Source organism: Anabrus simplex, chromosome 2, assembly GCF_040414725.1.
Source record: "Anabrus simplex isolate iqAnaSimp1 chromosome 2, ASM4041472v1, whole genome shotgun sequence".
NCBI classification, from domain to species: domain Eukaryota; kingdom Metazoa; phylum Arthropoda; class Insecta; order Orthoptera; family Tettigoniidae; genus Anabrus; species Anabrus simplex.
Genome location: NC_090266.1, coordinates 711,575,719 through 711,593,316, shown reverse-complemented (window position 1 = coordinate 711,593,316; position 17,598 = coordinate 711,575,719). Strand labels below are relative to the sequence as shown.

General features: G+C 38.9%; 1 protein-coding gene across 1 annotated transcript in view; it reads right to left on the bottom strand.

The window, feature by feature from the left end:
* Positions 1-14,356, bottom strand: part of g (adaptor-related protein complex 3, delta 1 subunit-like garnet) — a 580,467-nt gene extending 566,111 nt beyond the window's left edge. Inside the window, exons 1-3 of the mRNA XM_067141336.2 lie at positions 14,020-14,356; positions 13,823-13,918; positions 2,635-2,763 (exon numbers count right to left, since the gene is read on the bottom strand). Of these exons, the coding sequence (XP_066997437.1) occupies positions 2,635-2,763; positions 13,823-13,918; positions 14,020-14,115 (321 nt within the window). The 5' untranslated portion in view covers positions 14,116-14,356. The remainder of the gene's footprint in view (positions 1-2,634; positions 2,764-13,822; positions 13,919-14,019) is intronic.
* Between the last annotated feature and the right edge of the window lie 3,242 nt (positions 14,357-17,598).

The window sequence follows — 17,598 nt, the reverse complement described above, 5'->3', positions numbered from 1 at the left end:
GTCATACCCGGCTTCAGTGATCACCACGCCATTCAAGCGACTCTAGCTACCCTAGATTGCAGAAAACCTGTCAAACACAAATCCAGGCCTCAATATAACTTCAGGAAAGCTGACTGGAAATCCCTCTCCACCGTACTACTGAATCACCTACCACTCCAACCTCCGTATCAACCTGTGACGTAGACTCTTTGTGGCTCGCCTGGAAAAATACATTTTTCTGGTGCGTTGAACAAACTGTACCGAAATGCACTATAAAAAGAGAGAAGAAATCTCCGTGGATTAATAAAGAACTTTTGAAGTTCATAAGGAAACTGAACAATCTACACGAAAAGTGGAAACAGCGCCAAACGGAACAAGCGTGGGAAAAGTACAAATCTGCATGGAAAGACACTAAGAATAGGATCAAGGAGGCTTACCATCAGTATATTCACAAGGCTTGCTCATATACCAAAGAACTGTGGAAGCTACTAAAAAGGAACTGTGGCAGCGCTGCACCAAGCTCCTTTCAAGCTAACAGGAAATCCATCTCCACACCTGCAGACATTGCCTCAGCCTTCAGTGAAAAGTTTAAAGAGAATTTCTCACAGGCATAATCAGCTGGGGACATGTATATAACCAACACACCTGTACCACCCCTCCCTCTCACCAGCCTCTACTTATCGGAACTTGAGGTACTACCAAGTTTGAAGAGGATTCGACCCCATGCGGCGAGTGGCCCTGATGAAATACCCAGCCGTATACTCCACGACTGCGCTGAGTCACTGGCACCATCTCCCTGCGAACTATTCAAGCTGTCGCTTCACTGTGGATCACTGCCTCAAGACTGGAAGTGTGCTGATGTAGTTCCGATTTTCAAGAAAGGGGACAAAGCACTCATTGACAACTATCGGCCAGTGTCTCTCACATCCCATGTATGTAATGTATGGAACGACTGGTAGCCTCTAATATACGGGAATACTTCCAGGAAGGTAATCTGCTAAGTGAAAACCAGCACGGTTTTCTTCCAGGAAGATCCTGTAATACTTTATTAACAAAGGTTATTGATGAGTGGCAGTTCTCTCTGTAGAAATCTAAAACTGTTCAGGTAGACTGCGTGGCTTTGGACTGGGCTAAAGCTTTTGACTAAATCCCTCATGAAAGACTTTTGTTAAAATTAAGACAGATGAATGGTAGGGGAAGTGTACTGGCATGGTTGGGGTCATTTCTCGAGGGTCGAACTCAACGGGTTGTGTTTGATGGAGTTCGATCATCAACCGTTAAAGTAACCTCAGGAGTACGTCAAGGCACCGTCCTGGGACCTTTATTATTTAATGCATTTGTCTCTGATTTACCTAAATGTGTGACCTCAACCATAGCCCAGTACATTGATGACACTGTAATGTACAGGGATATACAATGTGCAGACGATTGAAGTTACAGTCGGACTTGGACACACTAGCGATGTGGTGTTATGTCAACGGTCTCAACATTAATGCTGGCAAACGTACATACATTAGGTTAAGTAGATCTCGACACCCAGTAGAATGTATATATAACATTAATAATGTACATACTGAGCGAGTTAAAACCATGCATTTGTTAGGAATAACCATCTCTGAACAACTACAATGGAACACAGAAACGGAAGGAGTGAGATGCAAAGCTGCCAGGGTGCTCGGTTTTATGCACAGAAGCCTCCGTGGGTGCAAGTCGAATGCTATATGGACGGCTTACCTGACACTAGTGAGACCTATACTAACATACGGTCCACCTGCTTGGCACCCTACCACTGCAGCTAACCTTCACAAACTAGAAGGAATCCAACGTTGCGCTGAACGACTAATTAACAAGAACAGCTGCCTGTCATCCCTCCCGTCAATCGCCTCCTTGTGTAAACAAAGCGACATCACCTTCTTACAGAAGTCCCTCACAGGGGCCATTCACCTTTCAGCATTCCCTCAACTCTCCTTATCCTACAGCTCTGTCCGTAGAGGCAAAGGGGTGTGTCTTATACCCCCCTTTGCGCGAACTGAGTCATACAAACTAGGTTTCTTTGCTCGTTCAGTGCGGCTCTGGAACAATCTACCCGCCAACATTAAATGTAGAAATGTAAATATAGTTAAATGTTACGTTAGGAAGCACATACGGTGAGAAAATGCATGTGAATATTTGGAAGAATGAACGAGTGAAAGGTTGTATAAATGAGAAATATGTATATATTAGGCTACTCCTTGTTACTTTAGCTGTAAATATTGTATATGACTGTTTTAGTTTAAGATTTAGGTAATTATTTCAAAGGTCAGGGGGGCACTACATGTAGGGGGGCCTGTCTTTTTCCCCTGGCCTTCCATAGATACTGTAAAGGTTTATGGTAAATAAATAAATAAATGAATGAATGACCCCTGGTTGACAATGACAACAACCCATATGGTAGAAGAAAAAATTATAAAGGAAAAAGCTACCCTTATAGCCTGGATCACAGAATGCAAACCTCCCATTCACACTCACAGGAGATCATCCTCACGAACAACGAATAAATGAAATGTACCACAATCATCCTTCAGAAGTACTCAAATTAATTAAAATTTGCAACTTCACGAAACAATTTAATCACCTTCACACTCCAAATACAAGCTTACAAACTGGTAACCTTACCTCAGTATCAGCATGGAAACTTTGGGATGATGCCAGGTAACCAATTCTCTTGTATGTGAATTTCGATGAACTCATCACTTCTATGATATTGAATCCTGCCCAACTGATGTCATAACCCAGCATTTGTAACTGCAAGAGGAAAGAAGATTTTATTAATCAAGAGACAATGAAACAAAATAAGAAGTTCAACATGCAAGCTCAAGAATACAGCAAAGTTGTCTGTAATACATATGTCCAAGAAACTTCAAATGTTCTACTTGAATGTGGGCCTACACCTAAAAGTTCAAACAATTCTTAAAATAACTGCCAAATAATGAATTGTTAGAGCTGTTAGCTTTTTATTTGGCAAAATTATTTTTCTCCTTTAACATGTAATTATATTCATACACATACACACTCCCATAATTGATCTCTTTATTAAGATTGGTTCATTCTCAAAATCACCAAAGATTTTTCAGACTCTCAAGGTCAATAATAGGTCAAATTGATTTTACTTCAGTTTTGGCGTAACTATCATCATACACCACTGCTAATATTTTGTAAGTAAAGTTTGTACCGTACGTATTTATTTTCTTGAAACTTTTACATACACAAATATGACCTAACCAGAACATAGATCAAAGAGAGGTGGGATAAGACATCCCAAGTTGTCTTGCAATGTAGTTGCCTAAAATATCCCTCTGCGTCAATCACATTGTAAGGATCTTAACAGTAACTTGATGTTTGGCAATTATTCTGATGGACTGACTGATTCGATATTTGATCAATTAATTTTAAATACTCTGAAATATAATATTTTCATACTGCTTGTTTACTGCCAATCCAAACAAATTTGGCAGTTTTACTCGTTTTTTACCAACTGTATATTTGAAGACAGTCCTTGGGGCCTTTTTAAAGAAACAGGAAAGTTTCTTGATGCCAGTATTTTGAAACTAGGTGTAATCCATCCTGCCTGATTTTTCATATTTAATATCCTTTTGATAGCTTTCACACCCAGTAAATACTGATATTTACTATTTCCCAGCCCTTCAATACTCAAGCAGCAGCAACAAACAACCCAAATGGCTAATGAAATTGTAACCACGATATTATATTCATTTAGGTTTTGTAGAAATTTCTAATGTGTTACAAGTTCGCTCATTTGAACTTGAATTAGAGGATGCTTGCTAGTTAGTGGCAGGATAGATGTATATGTTTAGAACTATTATTCTTTCTTGTACGGAGATGCTGCATCCAAGGTTATTGGAACTCAATGTGGTTATCTTAAGCACCGTAACATTTTTGTAAGCTTAGTATTGCACTTCCTACCTCACCCTTAAGGGAAATTCTAAGAACTGAAACATCTGTAACCCAGAACTGTTTTCAGCTTGTTCTTATTTCGGTTTGGAACGTCATATAGTGGCTATGTTAATAGTATTAACATGAACATTTTGATTTTATTGAATTACTTTTAACTGAAAAAATTAACTATGCAGCTCATGTTGCTATAACATATAATTACAAATGATCTTAACACTTGACTAGTTGTCATGCTCCAGTGGAATTTAATAAATTTGTAATGTGCCAGTAACTATAAAGGTAAGGTTAAAGAAATATGTACATGTTTCCTCATGAATTTAGCTTGCTGAGCATGGAGCATTTAAATTTGTAGTCGAGTGCAAGAAACTTAAATTTGTAAAACACCATATGCTCCTAGTTTGTGGAAAGAAAAAAATTTCATATTTTAAAATTAGCTTGTCCCATTATATTGCCAGTTCCACAGTTAGAGGTAGCAGGCCTGCCTCTTACTGGGAGGCTCTGAGTTTGATTGCTGGCCCAGGTAAGGGATTTTTACCTGGATCTGATGGGGCTAGTTCAAGGTCCACTCAGTCTGCGTAAGAGCAATTGAGGAGCTGCTCTACAGTGAAATAGCCGCCCCAGTGTTCAAAACCAAGAATATCATCCAAGTGGATTTGTTGTTGGCCACGCATCACAACATAATCTGCAGTCCTTCGGGCTTAGCTGTGGTGACGTTATAGGTGAAGGCTCATAGGGCTGTAGCGCCATGTGAGTGGGGTGGATATATTGATTGTATGAATCAATTCGGGGCTGCTTAATTGAGGCAGTAATGGCATGCTAGTTCACCCAACCTCACCTTGACAATCATTGGGAGCGCAGATTAAATGTAGATTGTATACAGTAGCTTTCAGACATTTTGTTGGACAAAGAAAGGATTTTCCATTTAGTTTTAACTCCTTCGCAGGTGTTATGCTCTGTATTTGGTGAGATTTAGGGATCCTTTATTATAAACAACCGCATACTTTTGCTAGTGGCTTTACGTCGCACCGACACAGATAGGTCTTACGGCGACGATGGGATAGGAAAGGCCTAGGAGTTGAAAGGAAGTGGCCGTAGCCTTAATTAAGGTACAGCCCCCGAGCATTTGCCTGGTGTAAAAATGGGAAACCACGGAAAACCATCTTCAGGGCTGCCGACAGTGGGATTCGAACCCACTATCTCCCGGATGCAAGCTCACAGCCTCACACCCCTAACCGCATGCCCAACTCGCCCGGTGAACAATCACATACTGTCGTCAGTTCAAAGTTGTACTAGTGTTGGATCAACTTGAAAATTCGCAGCCTGTTTCCAGTCATTCAACCGGGTCAGGAATGGAATGAATGAAGCCCCCATCTAACGGCGAGGATAGGAATTGTGCCGGCTGCTGAAGCCTGTCGCACTCCTCTGGGGCAATGATTAATGAATGACTGATGAAATGAATTAATATTGGGGAGTGTTGCTGGAATGAAATATGACAGGGAAAACTGGAGTACCTGGAGAAAAACCTCATATGATATGTTACAGCAATAAGGAACACTGTATTGCTAATGTTTTCAATTTAAAGTAACTCTTAAAATCATAACATGATGGCAAACATAATTGGCAGTCATACAAATTTCAGTGAAAAATGGAAGGGTATGTATAGGTACTTCAAGGTAGAAACAGAGTCCAAGGAGGATATTCCAGGAATCATTAATGAACAAGGGGAGTGTGTATGTGTGGATCTTCAAAAGGCAGAAGTATTCAGTCAGCAGTATGTAAAGATTGTTGGTTACAAGGATAATATCCAGATAGAGGAGGCGACTAATGCTAAAGAAGTATTAAAATTTACCTATGATAACAATGACATTTACAATAAGCATTAGCGGAAATGGAAAGTGTTACACAATGAAGTACCGCTCCGATATTAATAAAACTTTGTGGAGATGTTCACCATGTAACACGTATTAAATGGTTACACTTTCAGTCCATTCGGAACTGTCCATCATAATCATCATCAGTATAAGGTATGACCCCCACGAACACTAGCGCGCGCACCCACACCCACACTCTCTCTCTCTCTCCATGGCATGGAAGCAAACCACCTCAGAATGTCATCTTGAGGGATTTCTTACCATGCCTGAAACACATGCTGTTTCAGTTCTTGAATATTGCTGGATGGTGGCTAGTATGGCTGTATACGTATTCCCATCATATCTCAGACATGCTCTAAGGGTGACAGATCAGGGGACCGGGCAGGCCAGTCAAGAATCCGTACATTCATCAAGGCGTTTCTGGTGTGAACTGCAGTGTGGGCTCTTCTATTGTCATGCAGGAATATGCCATTTGGTACCCTCGCATAAAGGGTATGACAACAAGGTTTACCATTCTTGCCACATACTGGCAAGCATTTAGTCTCCCTTCAATAAGTACCAAATCCGTCCTGTTGTCATATCCAATAGCTCCCCACGTCATGATTCCAGGAGTTGGAGAGGTATCCATCTCGGTAATCGCTACTTATGTGACCTTTCACCAGGTCGTCTATGGATATGTTCACGTCGATCTCATTGCCACAAACAGAAGCTAGAATCATCACTGAACCACACAGAATGCCACTCAATGTCCCAGTTGACTCTGGTTCTAAACCACGCAAGTCTCCGTTGTCTGTAGTTTGGTGTCAGCAGTAACCAACGCCTGGCAACTCATCTCAACCCAGCTTCCAGTAATCTGTTACCAACGGTTTGTGGTGACACTCTGCCTGTTAAAGCTGCACGAATTCAGCTGTTGTCATCCGTCTGTTCGACAGAGCCAGCCGTCAATTCCGACGATCTTCTCGTGGTGTAGTCTTTCTGGAAGGAACCGTGCCTACTCTTCCCGCCACACTAATGTCCTGAGTCCATCTCATCACTACTCGTTCTGCAGTCATCGCGCTACACCAACTACCTGCGTAATCTGTGAGTATGATGCTCCCATATTTTTCATGCCAATGATTCGATCTTTCACAAAGATCGAAAGATGGCGATAAGCTGCCCATGCACGTCCTCTAGGCATGCTGTGTTGCGATCTATACTTGAAAAGAGACAGTAATGTTAGACACACCCAACAGCCATCACGTACACACCCCAGCCACCATCTTTATGAATGGAGTTTTCCTGTACTAACACAGGTTATATGAGGCTGAAATTGTAATCACCATATCTCACAGGCATGGAAATACTGGGGTATCAGTTTGGTGGCATTCGATCAAGGTGATTATGGTGTTAAACTTTCCATTTCCGCTAGTGTACAAAAAATGAAAACAAAAAAGCAGCTGGAATTGATAAGATTTCTGGGGATATACTAAAGACAATGAATGGGTTGGGATACAGTACCATATATGAAGTACTTATTTGATTACTGTTTGCATGAAGGAGCCATACCACATGAATGGTGAGTTGCTATAGTACCCCCTGTGTACAAAGGAAAAGGTGATAGACAAAGTTGAAAATTACAGGCCAGTCAGTTTGACTTGAATTGACTGGAAGCTTTGGGAAAGCATTCTTTCTGGTTATATTAGACATGTTTGCAAAATTAATAACTGGTTCGATAGAAGGCTGTTCAGGTTTAGGAAAGGTTCTTCCACTGAAGCTCAACTTGCAGGATTCCAGCAAGAAATAGTAGACATCTTGGATTGAGGAGGTCAAATGGACTGTATCGTGATTGACCTGTCTAAGGCATTTGATAGGGGAGATCATGGGAGACTACTGGCAAAAACGAGTGCAACTGGGCAACTGGACTAGACAAACGAGCGACTCAATGGGTTGCTATATTTCTAGAAAATAGATCTCAAAGAATTAGAGTAAGCGAAGCTTTATCTGACCCTGTAAATTAAGAGGGGAATTCCTCAAGGCAGTATTATTGGACCTTTGCGTCTCACATATATATATATATAGAGAGAGAGAGAGAGAGAGAGTAAAGAAGTGGATTCACAGATAAGGCTTATTGCAGATGATTTTATTCTGTATAGAGTAATAGTTACAAGATTGTGAGCAACTGCAAAATGACCTCAATAATGTTGTAAGATGGACAGTAGGCAATGATAGGGTGATAAACAGGGTTAAAAGGCAGGGTGTGAGTTTCACAAATAGGAAAAATCCTCCCAGTTCTAATTACTGCATTGATGGGGTGAATGTTTCTTATGAGGATTACTGTAAGTGCCTAGGTGTTAATATAAGGAAAGATCTTCATTGGGGTAATCACATAAATAGGATTGTTAAGTAAAGGATACCTGTATCTGCACATGGTTATGAAGGTGTTTAGGAATTGTAGTAAGGATGTAAAGTTAGGGATTGGAATAAGGTACCAAGGGAGACGTTCAATAAATTTCAGATTTCTTTGACATTCAAGAAAAGGCTAGGAAAACAACAGATAGGGAATCTGCCACCTGAGCGACTGCCCTACATGCAGAGCAGTAGTGACTGATTCGATTTGATTGATTTGATCAAAATATTTACATTAATAATACTAAAGTCTGCATTATGAAAGAAGAATGGTGTCAGCTGTAATCCGTTCATGGGTGCAGTAAGGAGATGAGCTGGGCAAACATTTCCATGGTAAAAGAGCCATGCTACAACTTAATCATGGAAAGGGATTCAATCCATAGCCTGATTCTGTGTTTTCCTGCTCTTCAGGTCGAAAAGAACTGGTGGTGGGTCAGAAATAACCGCTGTCCAACATTTATGAATACAGTGTTATTGTAATAATCAATGTTCCTTACTACGAAGTACAGTACAATGCACCAACTTCAAGTACGAAGCCATAAATAGTGGAATGATTCTCCTGCAATAACACCCCATGTGACAGTTCTATAATGAAGCAAATCCTCCTCAACCTTATATGGGAATACAAGCCTAAACCTACATACCGAGTGGATGAACTGGTAAGAAAACATGGTTATGAGATCATTTGGTTCCCCCTCCACCATCTAACTGCCACTTCAATCCAATAGAGATGATATGGGATCAAGTCAAGGGTTATGTTGCATAGCATAACAAAACTTTCACATACTGTAGGGTTGAAGCTATCAATAAAGTGATTTCAGAAGCGTGTCGTGTTGAAAGTGCAACGAGACTGGAAGAAGCTATGACGCAAGAATGTATTCTCTATGGGGATGGATAAATTCATAATCTCCTGGGGAAATATCCAATCATATAGGAGTTACGAAGAGGACTAGGCTATAGGAATGGAACCCATAATTAGTAGCAGTTGCAGTAATTATGTTAGTTTCAATTATTTCATTATTATTTTGATTATTATTTATTTTCATTAACAATAATAATATACTCTCATTTTGTTTCATCGAATACTTTTATATTAAGATAATCCATCTTTATCTATAGAACAAACTATCATAATGTTGGTACTATCTGAAGTTTATCTGAAAATATTGATTTGAAGTGGTCAGTCAGCAATGTAACTCAAGGGATCAGGAAAGGTAAAATTACTGTAATTTGTTTATGATTCTCTCCACTACAACTTAGTATCTTCCGCAGTTGCCAAGTAATCAGGTTCTTTAACCCTCGAAATGGCAGTCACTTATCCTGTAGGGAAGGGATATTTTACCGATGTTGCAGACTCTTACTATAAATTGAGGCAAAAATCGTTGACATGTTGTAACTTACAGAAATAAAAGTGTACACCCTTTTATTAACAAAAGTGCAAGGATTAAGATGATACTAAAGCAGTTATTTATCATCCAAAAAATGTAAGACCAAAAATATATTGAATTTGTTTATATTATTTATTCTTGCAAAAGTTTTGCTATATATAATGTATCTAGATAATTTTTTTTTTTTTTTTTTTTTTATGAGATATACAAAAGGAACACCAGTTCATAGTAAAGTAGGGGAGAGTGGGGCAGTTTCATACACATTCTACCTATTAACACTTAAGAAGATTTAGTGCCTGTATTTTGCAATCTAAATGGCTAAAAACAAGTGTTACACAAACATTGTTATATTAGAAACAAGTTGGACTTATGTAATTACTCATTTAGTTAATTCCTGTAAAACAATTTTAAAATATTTATAAATATGTAATTTGTATGAAAGTGCCCCAACATGGGGCAGTATCATACATTGAAGGGGCACTTTCATACATGTTCTACAATATTGAGAAAACATGCTTTTATACATACAAAAACACCACTAGCCTATCCTAAACTGAATTCAGTCATATCTACAGAAAAAGTTCAGGAAATTGCTCAAGCTGTTCCTCCAACCATGGTAGGCTGTGGAAATTTAGTGTAAACATCAGCCCGAGAAATTTCACTGACATCTTTCTTTTCATGGAAAACAAATTTCTTTTTATAATTTGTATGTGAAAAGTTTGAGAAACTCTGAATCATTCATTTTCTCATCGACTTGACAAACGAAGTATTTCTTTGTTCTTTTCGTTGCAAACTCAACCAGAACGAAGTCATTAAGCTCAATATCACTGCTTTTATCAAGCCGCGGTAAGTCAACATCTTGGTCACTAAACTCAAGTTCACTTTCACCACTTGTTACAGCAACACTTTCTTCACTGCTTGAAGAATTGAAGCCTACAGATTCCTTGCCAGATTTAAATAATTTTCGTCTAGGGAGATTCGACGATGTCATCTTGTTTGGCTTTTTTTTTTGTTTTATTCTTAAGCTTCATCATTTCCTCCAATCTTTCTTTTTCAGGAGTGGTGGTAGTCAGAATTCTTGACTTTCCTTTAGCTCGTCCAATGTCTTTCAGTGTTATAGGATTTGCTTTCGGGTAAGGGTGGATATATTCTGGTGAAATTGTAGGTTTTTGAGGGTTGCCTTGGAATTGGGTGTTGGCGTGGAAGTGGGAGAAGCTGAAGTGGGTATGTTACTGGATGGTTCTTGGACATGACTTCCTCATGATGGGCAGGATCTGAAGATGTAGAAATTTTTGTGCAATCCTGTGGAGGGCATGGGCGGTCTGTTGTCAAAGATGCAGCAAAGTCTTTGTCAGTAAAGACAAAACGATTTGGAGACCAAAGTCCGGTCTTCCTGAATGAAGACACAATGTTGATTTTGAAAAATGACTGACTGAATGGTACAATTGTCAGTTATGGTATGTTATAAATTGATAAGGTCCTTCCTGGATTTTCATGGATCCATGTATTAAATGCTTGCCTGCATCTGGTCTTAAATGGACCGAATTTGTCGAACAAGACAAGTACGGGATCATCCTTAGAAGACTTGCATATCTTTTGGAGATGCTTGATGATTTCAAGAAAAGATGTTCCTGCAACGCACCCACTAGGCCTAGGAGCCCCAATTACATCCTTTTTGCTTTAAAAATAGATATAAGGGGGTGTATGAAAGTGCCCCAAACCATTGTATGTAAGTGCCCCATAGGCAGTTATTTTACTAATCTTGCCATCTGGCTTTTCATAAGTTCTGGAGACTACTGTAACTTATACATAAGTTGCAGTGAAGAGTGTAGTATGATATGAAACTTATTTCAGAATCAAACACAGTGAATCAAAAGACTTACCTAACTATTTCACAGCATGAAGATTTTTTTAAAAATCACCAAAATTAAACTTTTCAGCACAGCTTCTCGTCAACAGATGCTATGAAGCTACAACTTGCACAGGAAGTAGATGAAGTCAAAAGGAGTTAATAAGAATAAAAAAGATGGCACTCACTACCCTTAAAGGTGGGAAATTTAAAATTGTATGAAACTGCCCCTGTATGAAACTGCCCCACTCTCCCCTACTGTTCTGAGCTGGAAAAAAATATACAACAATTGTACGCTACAACTTATACATTTCACTCAGGAGTCACTTGGATGGTCCACGATTGTCAGAAGTGCACTAGTTTAAGATAACACCCCAGGTGAATTCCACCATTTCTTCCTGGACACCAGTATGTAGACTACTACTTCTTTTCCTCCAAGCACACAACACACAGGCGATTGTTGTTCTGTGGCAATTTTTCCAGGGCATGAGAGGGGCCTCCAGCATGACCCTTTGGCCCCACAACTGGAATCGGGAACAGTTCATTTAGCAATCCTCCAATCATACCGACCATGAAGTCTCGTCTTGATAAAGACTTGTCTATGTTGTTCATGTACAGGAAATATGCATCAAATAATGTCATATCTAGAAGATTTGAAAAACATGCTTCCAGTACCTTCTGGTCAGTCTGGAATGGGTGGCAAGGTAAATACACTTATTTTTACTATCTACACCTCCCATAAATATATTGTACTTGTGAATTAGCAGTGGTTTCAACCCTTCATTTCCCTTTCAGCTCCTTACAACATTATCCTCAGCTTAACATCCAGTCATGAAACAAACTGGTTTTTGTGTTTTCTTCTCGAACCACGCAATGTTTCAATATTGCTGACATAAGTGCATATCGACACTTCAGGCTGATTTCAGAAGAAAAAGTGGCGACTAAATGTAGCTGGCTCAGCTAGCACAAGACAGAGGGATTATGATGCTACTTTGGCAACGTTTTATATTCCATTAGTACAACATGCTATAATACAAAATATTTCTTGAAAATAAGCAAACATTTCTCTTTCGACACTTTTAGCACATTTTGAAAAATAATTTGTTTATCGAAATAAAATAAAGAGCGTGTCAAAACGCCAGTTAGATGGTTGAAATGGCAGTTCCAGTACATCTAATATGGAACTCCTGCATTAAAACACAATTGCCAAGATTTAGTGTACTGCCTTGAGCAGAGAAGGCTGACACTACTCTAAATAGCTGGTTGGCCAAGAACAAGGTAATAGCAATAAGCATGATGCCAAATACTGGTCTCGAAAACGTACAGGGACACCATTTTATCTATTGGGGGGGATTCTCACTCGCCCGGATGCATGCGCTGTGAGCCTGTCTCCCGCCAAGTAATTTGCAGTTATGCGCTTCTCGGAGTCACAAGCTCCCCTCCTATGCAGTCTGCTATGAGCTTTATCAACATAAGGTTCAGTTTAGTCAAGTGTTTATGAGTTTAATGCTTGGTGTGTTGATCTAATGCCATTTTCATTACGTGAGCATGTGTATACACATAATACCTTCATAAAGTCAAGGAAATCTTGTGCGAAAACACGCGCTGGCCGAATTACGGCCAAGTGCTTGGCGGGAGACAGGCTCATAGCGCAGGCAACCGGGTGAGCAAGAATCCCCTGGATATATAAAATAATGTCCTTGTATTTCAGGAGTATGTCCATTAATTTTGTAGGCTAATCTTGTAGACAATTAGCAAAGAATTATTAACTAGGAAATATGGGTAATGGCATGCTAATTCTGACATTGCAGGGATACCCAAGGTCTGGCAAAGAAAAATTCCATCTAACTCCAGAAAATGTACCAGCATTTTCCAAAATGCACAGAGCAAATAAAAGTACCGTATTAAGTGTATACAGTATGGTTGCTGTCCTGGACTTAAAATTATACACACTCTAGACGATGCAGCTCCCAAACTTGCCATCCAAGTTGTTTTGAGTTTTCTGCTCCAATGTTAAAGAGTATTGCCAGACATACCAGAAGGCCTAATTTTAACATGTTTTGACATTCAACTATAACACACCAAGCCATTTAGACTCCACAAGCGCCGGAAAGTATTCAAATATTGACTTGTACCGGTTGAAGATGCACAGCTCAAGAAAATAAATCATTTCCCCATGGGAGAGGAATTTCAAAAAAACAAAACTAATGGTATTCAGCATTGAAAAATAAAATGGTATTTTGCAACGAACTAGAACACTAAAAAACTACCCCTAACCTGGCATAGAAATCATAGGATTGATTGATCAGAAAAGACAGTTTCACTACAACTTAAGATGTGACCCATCTCCCAAACTTGAGCTACAGTAAACGTCGGGACGTTAATACAAAACTTACGTAGGTAAGTTTGGCAACAGCATTCGACTTGACAGCTATATTATCTTGCCGCAACTCTTGCTTAATCTCTTCAATGCACTGAGCGATGTACTTCGCCTGCAAAAACAAACAGTAGTAGTAGTATGGCCATATTCTTTATTTTGTCAGCCATGTGTTTAAACAACCAATCCCAACAATAAGGATATGCAAATACTTACTTCATTGTCCTTATTATTCCTTATACCACGGACTAGGTCAGTCAGGTTCTTATCAAACATACGTTCAAGATTACCCTTAACCTTACGAAGGGCCATTATGAGAGTTTAAAAAAATACCAAACAACTAGTTCACCTACGGAAGTCACAAAATCGACGACAGGTTACAAGATACCACACAAACGCAGTCAAGGCGAATAATTAACACGATGAGATCATTATTAATCATAACTTTTGGTTATAGATTCATCAGACACAACCAAAGAAAATGGGGGTACGGAGTGCGTACGTCATGTGACGTTTGCGTTGTCAAATCGCTGTACAACGAGTGTTTATAGCACTCCATCTGCCGTAGACTGGTGAGTCTGGTATAAACACATGTTAGAACAATCAGCAGAAATCATTTTCGCCAACTGTAAAAATCTAACAACTTCTAATCTTCGGAGTCGACCGTGAGATAGCCTATCAGCTGTCTCTAATTTAGTAAATGAAAGAGAATGCATCACAGCAATAAAGAACTAACAGAAAATTGAAGCGTTAAGGCTGGCGCCTCAATAGGAGAAAGACCTAATTGTCAATCAGCCCTGAGTGACAGTTCCTAAAATTTCAGTGCCCACGTCTAATAAATTAAAAATTCGAAAATTATAAGAATATAAGCGCTTAAGCATGACAGTTCTGGTTGAGAACAAAAAATGATGCTGTTACTTTATGCTCCATCAGTCCATAGACTGGTTTGAAGCAATCAGTCCATCACAACGATCGGCATTCGGGGCAGTCGCCCATAAGGCGGATACCCTATCGGTTGTTTTCCTAGAATTTTCATAAATGATTGCAAAGAAATTAGAAATTTATTGAACACCTCCCTTGGTAAATTATTCCAATTACAAACTCTTCTTCCTATAAACGAATATTTGCCCCAATTTGTCCTCTTGAATTGCAACTTTATCTCCATATTGTGACCTCTCCTCCTTTTTAAAACACCACTCAAATGTATTCGTCTACTGATGTCATTCCGGGCCATCTCTCCACTAACAGGTCGGAACACACCATTTAGACGAGCAGCTCATCTCCTCCCTCCCAAGTCTTCCCAACCCAAATTTTGCAACTTCTTTTTTTGTAGCGTTACTCTTTTGTCGGAAATTACCCAGAACAAACCAAACTGCTTTTCTTTGCATTTTTTCCAGTTCTTGAATCAAGTAATCCTGGTGAGGATCCCATACATTGAAACCATACTCTAGCTGGGATCTTACCGGAGACGTATATGCCATATCCATTACATCCTTAATACAGCATCCGATTATCCTCATAACCATGTGCAGAGATCTGAACCCCTTACTAACAATCCCATCTATGTGATTACCCCGATGAAGATCTTTCCTTATATTGACATCTAGGAAATTGGATTACAATGATCCCCATATGGAACATTCATCCCATCAATGCAGTAATTAAAAGTAAGAGGACTTTCCCTGTTTGTGAAACTCACAACCTGACATTTAACCCCGTTTATCATCATACAATTGCCTACTGTCCATCTGACACCATTATCGAGATCATTTTGCAGTTGCTCACAATATTGTAACTTATTTATTAATCTGTACAGAATAATATCATCTGCAAAAATCCTAATCTCTGATGCCAGGTCCTTACCATTATTATTTAGAAAACATAAAGGTCCACTAATACTTCCTTGAGGAATTCCCCTCTTAGTGATTACACGAACAGATAACGCTTAGCCTACTTTAATTCTCTAAGTTCTGTTTTCTAGACATATGCCGACCCATTCAGCAACTCTTTTGTCTAGTCCAATTGCACTCATTTGTGCCAGTAGTCACCCATGATTTACCCTATCAAATGCCTTAGACGGGTTAATCGTGGTACAGTCCATTTGACCTCCTGAATCCAAGATATCTACTATATATTGCTGAAATCCAACAAATTGAGTTTCAGTGCAATAGCATTTCCAAAACCCGAAATATCTTCTATCGAACCAGTTAATAATTTCGCAAACATGTCTAATATAATCAGATAGAATGCTTTCCCGCAGCTTACATGCAATGCATGTTAAACTGATTGGCCTGATATTTTCAGCTTTATGTCAATCACTCTTTCCCTTATACACACGGGCTACTATAGCAAATCTCCACTCATTTGGTATAGCTCCTTCATGCAAACAATAATCAAATAAGTATTTCAGATATGGTACTATATCCCAATCCATTGTATTTAGTATATCCCCAGAAATCTTATCAATTCCAGCTGCTATTCTAGATTTCAACGTTTGTACCTTATTGTAAATGTCGTTATTATCATAGGTAAATTTTGCTACTTCTTAAGTATTAATCACCACCTCTACCTGGATATTATCCCTGTAACCAAAAATCTTTACATACTACTTCTGCCTTCTGAAGATCCTCACATACACACTCCCCTTGTTCATTAATGATTCCTGGATTGTCATTCTTGGTAGCTATTTCTGCCTTAACTTACCGAAACATACCCTTCCATTTTTCAATAAAAATTATATGAATGCCTATTATGCTAGTCATCATGTTATCCTGACTTCTCTGCTAGATTAAATTTCCTAGTAAGTTCCTTTAGATTTACCTATGATAACAACGGCATTTACAATAAGGTACAAAAGTTGAAATCCAGAATAGCAGCTGGAATTGATAAAATTTCTGGGGATATACTAAAGAAAAAGGGTTGACATATAGTACCATATCTGAAGTACTTATTTCATTATTGTTTTCATGAAGGAGCTATACCAAATGAATGGAGATTTGCTATAGTAGCCAGGGTATAAGGGAAAGGGTGATAGACATAAACTCGAATAAACAGGTCAGACATTTTAACATCCATTGCCTATATAAGCTAAAGGGAGAAATCCTTACTTCTACAGCCATTCCTAAATGTATGTATATCCAGCCTGCACCTGCTTCTTAGTCTCTTTAATTCTCCGGTAAAATGTAGTAGGTATTTACCAATCCTTACCACTTTTAAAGGTACAGAGCATTTTTCACATTCCTCAACAATTGCTTTAAACATATCCCAGAGTCTGTTTATATTTTTATTTAACGTTTTATAAAGATACTAGTTACGTTTTAAAAACTCCCGCATGCCTGTTTTTTAACCATATGGTACTTCCTAACAGTCCTACTTTTACGACCTTCCTCTCTATCACATTTACATTTAGCTGCGACAAAAACAGCTTCGTGATCACTAGAGCTCGGATGTTTAGGAAATGTCATACTTTTTCTTTGTCTTTATTTCTTTCCTGATTGTAATTTGGCACAAATCAGGTGATTATCGTCACAATAAAGTGATTTTTATTTCTTATATAAATGCACATTTTGGCTAATTTTCGGCGGTTTGACGACAGCTGTAGTTGTGCAAAATCATCTTCAACTTAGCGAATGTGAACTAGTGTTCACAAAACTGCTTCTCTATACCACATCTTCAGTTAATTCGAGTGTAATGTCCTGTGTATAGAATGAAAATCATAGATTTCACTGCACTTTATACCCCACGCGCTGTATTCGGGAAGAGAAATAATCCTGAAAAACAGATCCCAGCAATGAG